The sequence below is a fragment of the Budorcas taxicolor genome, chromosome 17 (assembly GCF_023091745.1).
Source record: "Budorcas taxicolor isolate Tak-1 chromosome 17, Takin1.1, whole genome shotgun sequence".
In the NCBI taxonomy this organism is placed as follows: domain Eukaryota; kingdom Metazoa; phylum Chordata; class Mammalia; order Artiodactyla; family Bovidae; genus Budorcas; species Budorcas taxicolor.
Window position 1 is genome coordinate 15,170,927 of NC_068926.1, and position 11,734 is coordinate 15,182,660.

Here is an 11,734-nt window from a genome sequence, read left to right on the forward strand (position 1 = left end):
ACTACTGTGGACAGAGAATACCAATATTCAGCAACTACACACTTAACTAGGATAATCCAGTAATAAAATAAACAGCCAGTCCAGTAATTAAAATGTGGGAAAATTCAGAAGCTAAGGAAAAACTCATGACAACAAGATGACAAAATCACAGCACGATTATGATACGGTAAACATGATTATGCTGCCATTAGTCACTCACGAATAAAAGCTTTACATGCTTTATGTAGTAGCTGTCATCCTCAAAGCATTCCATAACTTGAGCAGAGGCTGAGTAATTAAGCAACTTGTTTCCTGCCAAAGGTCTTAGACCTGGACATTCTCAACCTTTAAAATAGAAACACTGCCCCCCCCCCCCCTTTTTTTTTAAAGTCCAAAGTGACAGGCTGATTATGCCAAGTGGAAGAGAATCTGGATGAGGGTGTTAAGATCTGCTTTTCCACGAAGACGTTTTCAGAGCCGGGAAACGAACACGGTGTGTATGTAAGAGACACAAACTACATTTCCAAGAAAGGCTGTCCGTGAAGGCCACGACCCTTACCTGTGGAGGAAATGCTTGCAAAAACTTCTTGCAGAGAAGGCAGCAGGGTGGAGGGCTCGGCCTTCCAGATGTTCTGCAGCAAGTTACTCACTTTTGTCACCTGCGAAACATATTCCCGCAGCTCTTTCTCCTGGGTGGACACGCATTGGAAGTGGCCTATCGTTCGAACCAGCTGTTGGCAGAAGGTGATGGACAACTTCCCCTTGGGGATGCACTGCACGAAGTCTGTCAGGAGGTCGCTGAGTCGGGCGCACAGCTGCGGCTCCGGCCTCTCGCACACCATCCGCAGCACCTCCACCTGCAGCAGGCTGAAGAGGTCCAGCACCGATGGGCAGCTCATGATCAGCTTCAGGCCGTTGTGAATGTAGTCCACGATGGCTACGTCCTTCCTGTCCAGCGAGTGGTAGCCCTGCTGAAGGAGACCCAGCACGAACGTCTTGTTGAAGAAGGACTCGAACTCCGGCCGGTGGTAGCGCGCGTAGGCCTCCAGCACTTGGTGGCCCACCTGCCGCTGAAAGGGGTCCTGGCCCTCCAGGATGAGCCTGGTCGTCAGGTCAAACATGGCCTCGCACTGCGCCTCGTCCAGCCAGTGCTCCGCCGACTCCACCACCTTCCGCACGATCACCCGCTTCAGGGGCAGCGGGTGCGAAGAACTCACCAGGCCCTCCAGGATCTTGTCCATTGTCGCCACGCGGCAAGGCCCGGGCCAGGGGGTGAGGAGCCGGTGGCCACGGCCCCGAGGTGGGCCAGGAGAGCCCCGGGCCGGAGGCGAATCTGGAGCGCAGCAGCAGCAGCAGCGGGACCGACCACCGCCACCGCCGCCTCAGTAGCCACATTTATCGGGCAGGGGGGCCCATCCGAGTCCGGGCGGGAGTTGGCAAGTCTGGGGCGTCTAAGAACCGGCCCCGTCCGCGCTGGGCCTAAGGAGCCAGAGGCCCACACTCCGCCGCCGCTGCCGCCGCCCCGGGCCCGCGGTCTCTCTCAGCATCAGCGCGGAGGGGCCAGCGGGGGCCCCCCCAGCTGCGGCGGGCACTCAGGGCCCGGGGCTGCCAGCCGCCGGGTGAGGAAGCGCGCCTCCGCGCGCCGCGGCAGGTGTAGGCGTTCGGGCTCCAGCCGGTCCTGGGATGAAACCCGGCCTGGGTTGTCAGGAGTGCCTGTCAGGAAAGGTGCCGGATCAGCCGGGTAGAAGAGGAGGCGGACACCCCTGACCCGGATTCAGAAGGTCCAGCGAACAGGAAGTGAAGGCTGTCGGAACCTCCGGAAAGGCCCGCCCCTCCGCCCTCCTCCCCACCCTACCTCTTTCCTCCTTCCCCTCTCTTCCTCCTCCGTCTCCGCCCGGCTACCCCCTCCCGGGCCCCGCTCGGATTCCCCCAGCGGTCCCGCCTCCTCGCTGCCGCGCAGGCGCGGCCGCCCCTGTGGAGTCGCGCAGCGACACCGGCGTCACTGGGGATCACGTGTAAGTCATAGGCGGCTTTCCGGGTGGTGCGGCCGGGAGCCGCTCCGGAGAGCGGTGGAAGTGATGAGTCCAGGATTCCCACCTTCCGATCTCATGTCGGTTCTGTTCGGGTCGGGTTACATGTGAAAGGCCGAGAAAGTTTTATTTAGTTCAAGTCTTGTGAATCATAAAGTTTTGGAAACGTGAACCGAAGAGCATTTGGGGGAGAAAATAAGGAAAAGGACCCAAAATTCGGATTGAAGAGAAGTCATTCGTCAAGAAATGAACTGCTGCTGCTGCTGCTAAGTCGCTTCAGCCGTGTCCGACTCTGTGCGACCTCAGAAGAGGGTTCCTAAATGCGAGTGCCTTTCTCTTGACGTACGGCTGGGCTTCCCTGGTGGCTCAGAGGTTAAAGTGTCTGCCTGGAATGCGAGAGACCTGGGTTCGATCCCTGGGTCGGGAAGATCCCCTGGAGAAGGAAATAGCAACCCACTCCAGTACTCTTGCTTGGAGAATCCCATGGAGGGAGGAGCCTGGTAAGCTACAGTCCATGGGCTCACAAAGAGACGGACACGACTGAGCGACTTCACTTCACTTCATGGTTATTAAAGTAAGGGCGGTACTGGCGACGGTATACATTTAGAAACGATCTTTAACAGGTATCTTCTCGTGGGATAGCTGTCAGGGCTTCCCAGATATCTCTATTGGTAAAGAATCTGCCTGCAATGCAGGAGACCCCGGTTCGATCCCTGGGTTGGGAAGATCCCCTGGAGACGGGAAAGGCTACCCACTTTAGTATTCTGGCTTGGAGAATAACGTAGAGTGTGTATAGTCCATGGAGTCGCCAAGAGTCGGACACGACTGAGCGATGGGGAAACAATGACAGTGTGGGATAGCGAAAAATACGTTGTCCCCAGAATGGGAGGAGAGTAAGGAAAATGATAGATGAGAAGAAATGACAGTATTGTCCCCAGAATGGGAGGAGAGTAAGGAAAATGATAGATGAGAAAGAATGACAGTACTTTGAAAATAAACCCGATGAAATCTTAACAGTATTTATGTTATGCTGACACTGGCTAACAATAAAGAATAGATGGAGTCATCATGTTTGTAGTTTTTCAATTTAAATTCCAAAGATTCTCAGTAAGAATTTAGGCTTTCATCGGAGGCCTTTAAATTGAAAAATTACCTAATTATGTCTCCGTTAAGACTTGACTCCTATGATTGTGAAATCAGACCTTTAATGGCCTGTAATACAGATGAAAATTTAAAGAGCTGTTTCATTTAAAATACACAATAGAAAAGAAGCAAACTTGTGAGTTGTTTACTTTGCTCAGTGGTGTTTTGGTTTCTACCAATTTACAAAGTGGTTACATCAATATATTGAGTACATTAGTGAGGGTAATCTTGGGGCTTCCCAGGTGGTTCAGTGGTAAAGTATTTGCCTGCCAATGCAAGAGAGGCAAAAGATGCAGATTTAGTCCCTGGGTCAGGAAGATCCCCTGAAGAAGGGAATGGCAACCTGCTGCAGTATTCTTGCCTGGAAGATCCCATAGATGGAGGAATGTGGAGGGCTGTGGTCCATGGAGTCTCAGAGTTGGACATGACTGATTGAGCACACACCGGTGGATAATCTTGAAAATAAAAACAGTTTAAACAGGATAGAAACTGGGTAGAGAAACTTGAGATTGAGTTAGTTTGTAGAAAGAGATTGACGATAAAAGAGAAATGAGGTAATTGGTGGATGTAAAAGTCATGCTACAGCTCAGGAATAGCTTTGGAACTTTTTCTTTTCCAATAGATGGAAAGTAAAACTACAGAGAAAAGTTTGACTTTACTGGGAATGGTGCCACATTGGAAGACAAAGATAAGGTGAAAGTAAAACATTAAGAGGAATGTATGGTGGGATTGTGAATTTACTGATTTAATTTAAAATCTAAGATGTGAAATTAACAATATTTAAATATTATACCTTACGTCCTATGTTACGTAATAAGGGAATGAGAGGAAAAGAGACAGTATTTGTTATACATATTAATATATATTTGAAGCAAATATTTTTGTTACATATACTAAGCAAATTTATTATGCATTCATAATGAAATAAGGAATAAGTGCTTGTGACGATAACAGTCCAGGTTCTGTCACTGAAGATGTGATTATAGTTGGTATTTTAACAACCTTTTCCCACTGTCTACTCTGTATTCCCTTTGGCTTCAGCAAGTACCTCAGCTGGTTGTAGTTCTTTGCCTGGTGGAGTGACCCAAACAAACCTTCATTTCTGAAGAGTCTGGGCCCTGAGTAGTCCTACCTGGGTTGGATTGTTGTAGATTTATACTGGCTTTAATCACAGAGCATGGTAATACCAAGAGATGCCCTAAGGGATATTATTCCAGACAGAGTGCATTCCTTATCTCTATTATAGAGTTGCTGTCCAATTTTCTTTTGGTAGTCGGGATCAGTCACTCCAGCCAACACAGTAACTCCCTCTTTACCTGTTGATTTATAGAGATGAGGAATTCAAGGTGGCCTAGTGGCATTCTTCACTTGAAATTCAATGGAATCACCATTGCGTTTCCTGGTGGAAGCATTCTACAAGCAGAGCATAAGTTCTCGAGAACAGGGAGCAAACATTTTGCTAGTAAGTCACTAGGAGAAATAGTTGAGTGGTACCACTCCCATTTCTACCCTTTCATTTCTGGGCTTATGAATTCTGACTGTGAGAAAAACGGCACCGGGTATTGGATGCTGATTCAAAGCATATAGTCGTCATTCTGGAACACTTGGCTACAGTTCTGCAAGTTCTAGTCACCTCGCTGGAAATGCTGTTCCACTATTCTGTCCAGCCAGCTGCTTCAGGGAGATGGGAAACAGGGCAAGAGCAGTGAATTCTGTGAATGTGGGTCCAGTACCTTACTTCATTTGTTGTGAAGTGAGTTCTTGATCAGAAGCAGTGCTGCCTAGAGTACTACGATGATGGATGAAGCATTCTGTAAGTTCATGGATGGTAGTTTTGGCAGAAGCACTGTGTGCAGGAAAGGCAAATTTATATCTAGAGTTGATATTTATTCCAGTAAGAACAAAACATTTCCCCTTCCATGATGGAAAGAGTCCATGGTAATCAACCTGCCACCAGGCCGCTGGCTAGTATTCAAGGCATGGTAACCCAAGGGTTGGTCTCTGCTGTTGGAAGCTTCAGTACTCAGCAGTGGCCATAGCCAGGTTGGCCTTGAGGAGTGGAAGTGGAAGTCCATGTTTCTGAGTCCATGTCTAACCTTCATCCTTGTCACCAGGGCCACTTTGTCCATGAGAACACTGGGCGATGATAGGGGTGGCTAGGGAAAAAGTGATTGGCCATAGACCAGGAATCATTCTGTAATCATATATCTGGCCATTTCTCCTTCCAATCAAAGTGAACAGCCAGATTCCCAACTCGAAGTCTGCCCACTGGCAGGATGTCCTTCACCACTGCCCTTCAGGGATGTCCCAGAACAAGGGATTGTATTACTACAGCCATCCACTTTTGGGTGGGGCTTGTGTATTGTCCAAAATCATCTGTAAACAAGGTCAGAGGCTTCTCTTCCTCTGTCAGCTGATTTAGGGAACTCCCCATGAGGCCATTGGTGCAGATTTATTTTTTACTGGTATGCAAACATCTTATCATTAAGTCTAGAGTAGTTCCTACCCCAGGTCCATCTTTCGCTCATCAGGCCCAATGAGCATAACACCATCAGTGTAATGGAGCAATGTGCTATCTTTTGGAAGAGAAAGGTAATCAAGATACCTGTGAATTAGATTATGACCCCTTAATTAGAACTGGAGAGTTCATAGTCCCCTGAGGTAGGAGAGCGAAAGTGTATTGCTGTTGGCCTTGGTAGCTGGAAACTGCTTCTGCTGGGCTTACCAATAGATAAAGAGAAAAAGCAAGCAAACAACATGTGTCAGCTCAATAGCTGCGTGTCAGGTGCCAGGGGATGTGTTTATTTGCTCAGGCAATGGAGCTACATCTGAGAGAGCAATGCAGCTGGCCTATCCGCCTGATTAAGCTTATGATGGTCCACTGTCATTCTCTGAGATGCATCTCCCTTCTGCACGGGTTGCATAGATGAGTTGAATGTGGATGTAGTGGGAGTCTCCATGCCTGCGTTTTTCAAGTCCTTGATTGTGGCCCTAATCTACTGCAGTCTTTCCAGGAATAGGACAGTGCTTTTAGTTCACTATTTTCCTAGGTAGAGGCAGTTCTAATGGATTCCACCTTGCTATTCCCATTTGAATAACCCTCTCTCTGTAGGTCAGGGAGCCATTGTGGGGATTCTGCTAGCTGCTGAGTATATCTGTTCCAATAATTCTGGTATTGGGAAATAACCACGGAATAGGTTAGAGACCCCCTGGCTCACTCAGTGTGAAACAGACTTGAGCTAAAATTCCATTGACCACTTGACCTCCATAAGCTCTTACTCTGACTGCTAGATCACAACGATGTTTTAGATCTCTTGGAATTAATGTCAATTCTGAGTCAGCACTGACATTAGTCCCCCAAAACACTAATTAATCAATTTCCTTTTGCCCAATCACAGTTACCTTGGCAAAAACTGTGGGTTACTTTGGGAAAGGCTGGGAGAGTGATTAACAGTATAAATTTTGGGCAGTTCATCCAGTGGGTTCTGGATCAATAAAGTTAGTTAAGTCTCTCAGTTGTGTCCAACTCTTTGCGACCCCATGGACGATAGCCCCCCAGGCTCCTCCGTCCATGGGATTCTCCAGGCAAGAATACTGTAGTGGGTTGCCATTTCCTTCTCCAGGGCATCTTCCCGACCCAGGATCGAACCCAGGTCTCCCGCATTGCAGGCAGGCGCTTTAACCTCTGTCTATAAACCAGATCAAATCTAGGAAATGAATGAGGGACCTTGAAACCTGTCTTTTTATGGTTCAGGTTAAATTTTTGTTCTCTTGACCTAGAATTTTCCTGCTTAGACAGATCAAGAAAGAATTTAGTAGGCTTCCTATCTGTTGCATTTCTAGGAATGAGATGATCAACTAGCTAGTGCCTTAGGTCTGTCTATTGTATTTCTAGGAATGACCCTAGCTAATGCCTTAGGCCTATACAAGTCAGACTATTCTGAATGCTGCTGCTTTGCTGTCCATTATGGTCATCATACTGTCCTTGCCTTTGGCAGATCCCTGCCAGCCAGGATATAGTTACTCCCATTGCATTTAGGTTTTCCAGTTCAGTGACTGCAATCCCCGTTGTAAGGTCTGGCCTAAAATGAAGAGCAATCGTAGAGTTCTTCAAAGATGTTGGGGTTCTTCTCAGAAGTCTGTTTCTCATGGTAGTGCTGAGAATATTTTCTGGACCTTCCTAGTGTGGATGCCTGGGTCTTAACTGTCAAATTCACTCTAACATTTCAATCTCCCTAAGTCTTTGAATCTCTGCATAAAGTGAAGGCAGCTGTAGGATTTCTAATTTGCCCACTGCAGAGTGTCTGAGATCAGTAAGGGAATTCGTGTAGATGGGAGAGGGAAAAAAAAAACAAACAAACAACCTCTAAGATGGGGTGCTGCAACATTAAGATATTTGGAAGACTAGGAACAAATGTATTTGTTTCCTCCAGCCAAGTGTACATGCACAAGTGCAAGCATAGAATAAGCAGAGAGGGATGGATATTACCAGGGTTGTAGTTTAGCCAAGTACAGGGAAAAACAGGAAAAGGGCTGGAGTATTAAGAGTGTATGCAAAGGAGTGGTTATAATTGACCATGCAGTTTAAGCTGAATATAGATAGAAGTTTAGATATGAGAGACAAGAAAAAATATATTAGAATCAATGAATTGTTGGTTCTGGGGAGGTCAGAGGACTGTTGAAATTTTACAGTTTCCCAGTAGAAGTGATGAGCTGGAAAAGCAGGAGATAGTAGTCAGAAAGTGAGGTGCCCCAAGTTGAGATGATTGAGAGACAGTGCAGTTGTCCTTTGGTATCTGCAGAGGATTGGTTCAGGGGTCCCACATGGATGCCATAATCCATGGGTGCTCAGTCCCGTTTATAAAATGGCATTTGATTTGCGTGTATAAATACTTTGTGCATCCTTTTGTATACTTTAAATCATCTCGAGATTGCTTACCATACCTAATACAAAGTACAGATGACCCTTGAGCAGTGTGGGTGTTAAGAGCCCTGACTCTTTGTGCATTGGAAAATCCATGTATAACTTTACAGTCAAAGTCAGAAGGAGAAAAGCAAATATGGTATATTAACTCATATATATGGAATCCGAAAGGATGGTACGGATAAACCTATCTGCAGGGCAACAATGGAGACACAGACATAGAGAACAGGCTTGTGGAGAAGGGGAGGAATTAGAGGGTGGGAGGAATTGAGAGAGCAGCACTGAAGCATATACATCACCAAATATACAATAAATAGCCAGTGGGGATACCCCAGGCTATGTGACAACCTAGAGGGGTGGGGTGGGGTGGGAGGTGGGAGGGGGTTCAAGAGGGAGGGGACATATGTATACCTATGGCTGATTCACATTGATATATGGCAGAAACCAACACAATATTGTAAAGCAGTTATCCTCCAATTAAAAAAAATAAATTAAAAAAAAACTTTACAGTCAGCTCTCTGTACGCGTGGTTCCACATCCACAGATTGAACCCACTGTGGATCATGCAATACTATAGTATTTAGTTAAAAAAAAAAACAACAAAAACCCACATGGAAGGACCTGTACTGTTCAATTACATCTTGTTCAAGGGTCAATTGTAAATGTTATGTAAATAGTTGTCAGTGCACAGCAAATTCAAGTTTTGCTTTTAGAAACTTTTTAGAATTTGTTTCTGAGTATTTTTTGATCCACAATTGGTTGAATTAGAGGATCTGGAATGCACAGATATGGAGAGCTGACAGTAGTGATTGGGAAGTATGAGAGTGTATGGGCACATGAGTATGTAGCTGGAGTAAGGTGGAGAATGAAATCAGTGGAGGAGAGAAGGTCAAGGCACTGGGTGACAATGTTTTAGGCAGATCATCTCTGTGGATGTTGAAGGCCACTGAGAGTAATGACAGGAGTAGGGTTTGAGACAGTGTCAGGGAGTAAGGAACTAAAATCTCCAGGGAACAGGAGAAAGGGAGACCGGCCTGGGGACTGTTTGAGTACCGCAGCAGAGAAGGAGACTTAGTGCAGTCATTTGAAGACATAAAACTTAAATGGGCAGGTTTATTGAGGAGACAAAAAGAGTGGTCTGGAAGGAGCAGCGGAGAGCAGGCATGTCATCTCCACCTCCGGACTAAGTAGTGGTGGCTTTTGGGGGTTGAGAGGGCTGCAGGGTTGATCAGGTTTTAAAGCAAGAAGGGAAGGGAATGTTTACAGAGAAGGCGCGTTTGCTGATGACTGAGTCTCACAGATCCCAGTGGAGAGTTTTCAGGTACTGGACAGGGATAAGAAATGGGTCCAAAAGGGAGATGTTCAGTCTTACGGAAATTAGAGTCCTGAAGATGAGAGTTAACCTTGGCTTCTTGTGACAACTAAAAGTGGCAGGCATAAAGGGCATCATGAGATTCATCCTGATGAAAGTCTTTGAAAGAAGCTTTAAGTTCAGAGTGGAAACCATAATGAAATACATGTGCAACCTCAGTGCCTATTTAAGGACAAGTCTGGGCTTGGATCAGTCATGAGTGAAATGCCGGCTGGCAAATGTCTGCCTTGTAAAGGGTGAAGGGTGGTTTATAGGGTTATGAAGGGATCTGAAGACATTGAAGATAATCAAAGTTTATTATTCATTACCTCAATTTACATCATCTAGCAATTATTGCTGCTATCTCAAAGACTTTCATCATCTGAAGAGGATCTTTCTCAAAAGCTAGGCAGTGATTTTCTGCCCTCTTGCATGAGAGGAGTTTGAATAGCAGTAGTATGTTGTTGATTTGTAGACATTTTACATATGGTTGCATTCAAACAAAATTTGAAACTTGAGATTTTGATCTTTGAAAAATAATCCCAAAACATCATAGCCGTTATGACTGGCTGAGCTTGAATTTCAAATAAAGAAATCATGGGGGGCCCCAGACCTAAAAAATGGACATAATGTTTATGAAAGTGAAGGCCGCTCAGTTGTGTCCCACTCTTTGCAAACCCATGGGCTGTGCATGGAATTCTTCAGGCCACAGTACTGGAGTGGATAGCCTTTCCCTTCTCCAGGGGATCTTTCTAACCCAGGGATTGAAAGGTTGTTGTTGAACCACACAAAGACGCCAGGATCCTTGGCCTCCAGAGGAGAAGAACTCAATCTGGGGCCAGAGATGAGGCTTGATCACTCAGAGCTTCTGTGTAATAAAGTTTTATTAAAGTATAAAGGAGATAGAGAAAACTTCTGACATAGACGTCAGAAGCGGGTAGAAAGAGTACCCCCTTGCTAGTGTTAGCAATGGGATTATTTACTCTCCTGTTGGGAGGCGTGTTAGGCATTACTGATAAAATGGAGGCACGGTCCCCAGCCCCCTCTCCTCATTCCGCAGGCACGGATCCCGGGATGAAGGAGTTAGGCCTTGTAATTCTGAATTGTCTTTTCCTCTCCTTGGCTGAGTTGACTGAAAAGGAATATTAAGGCGCTTATTGTTTTTGAGAGGAGCATGAGAAGGCACAAAGCCTTCTGCAGCATTGCTCAGAAAATAATTCATAAAGTTAATCATTGACATTTGTTCAAGGACTTTAACAAAAGAGTGTTCCAGGATGAGCACATAGGCTGTAGCTTGAGGCCATGGGACGGATTGCTATCTGAAGCCTATTTGTGAGGAGAATGTTTATGGCAAAGGAGTTTACTGAATTTAGGGCTTAGAAGTAATTAAAACAGTTAGAAGTTAAAGATTTAAGGAATGTTTTAAAGTTAGCATATTTTACTATAGCTTATAGAAGTTAGCTATATCTAGAAGCCTTTTTAAGAGACAGTGAATAGTAGAGGTGAAAGTGGGCACCCTTGTCTTGTTCCTGACTTTAGGGGAAATGCTTTCAATTTTTCACCATTGAGGATAATGTTTGCTGTGGGTTTGTCATATATAGCTTTAATTATGTTGAGGTATGTTCCTTCTATTCCTGCTTTCTGGAGAGTTTTTATCATAAATGGATGTTGAATTTTGTCAAAGGCCTTCTCTGCATCTATTGAGATAATCATATGGTTTTTATTTTTTAATTTGTTAATGTGGTGAATTACATTGATTGATTTGCGGATATTAAAGAATCCTTGCATCCCTGGGATAAAGCCCACTTGGTCATGGTGTTTGATCTTTTTAATGTGTTGTTGGATTCTGATTGCTAGAATTTTATTGAGGATTTTTGCATCTATGTTCATCAGTGATATTGGCCTGTAGTTTTCTTTTTTTGTGACATCTTTGTCAGGTTTTGGTATTAGGGTGATGGTGGCCTCATAGAATGAGTTTGGAAGTTTACCTTCCTCTGCAATTTTCTGGAAGAGTTTGAGTAGGATAGGTGTTTTGGCCATAGCAATCAGAACAGAAAGAGAAATAAAAGGAATCCAAATTGGAAAAGAAGAAGTAAAACTCTCATTATTTACAGATGACATGATCCTCTACATAGAAAACCCTAAAGACTCCACCAGAAAATTACTAGAGCTAATTAATGAATATAGTAAAGTTGCAGGATATAAAATCAACACACAGAAATCCCTTGCATTCCTATACACTAATAATGAGAAAGTAGAAAAAGAAATTAAGGAAACAATTCCATTCACCATTGTAACAAAAAGAAT

The 11,734-nt window shown here is 45.1% G+C and overlaps 1 protein-coding gene across 1 annotated transcript in view; it reads right to left on the reverse strand.

Moving 5' to 3' along the window:
• USP38 (ubiquitin specific peptidase 38) overlaps positions 1 to 1,758 on the reverse strand; it is a 33,797-nt gene extending 32,039 nt beyond the window's left edge. The window contains exon 1 of the mRNA XM_052654704.1: positions 539 to 1,758. Coding sequence (XP_052510664.1) covers positions 539 to 1,220 — 682 coding nt within the window. The 5' untranslated portion in view covers positions 1,221 to 1,758. The remainder of the gene's footprint in view (positions 1 to 538) is intronic.
• Positions 1,759 to 11,734: the final 9,976 nt, after the last annotated feature.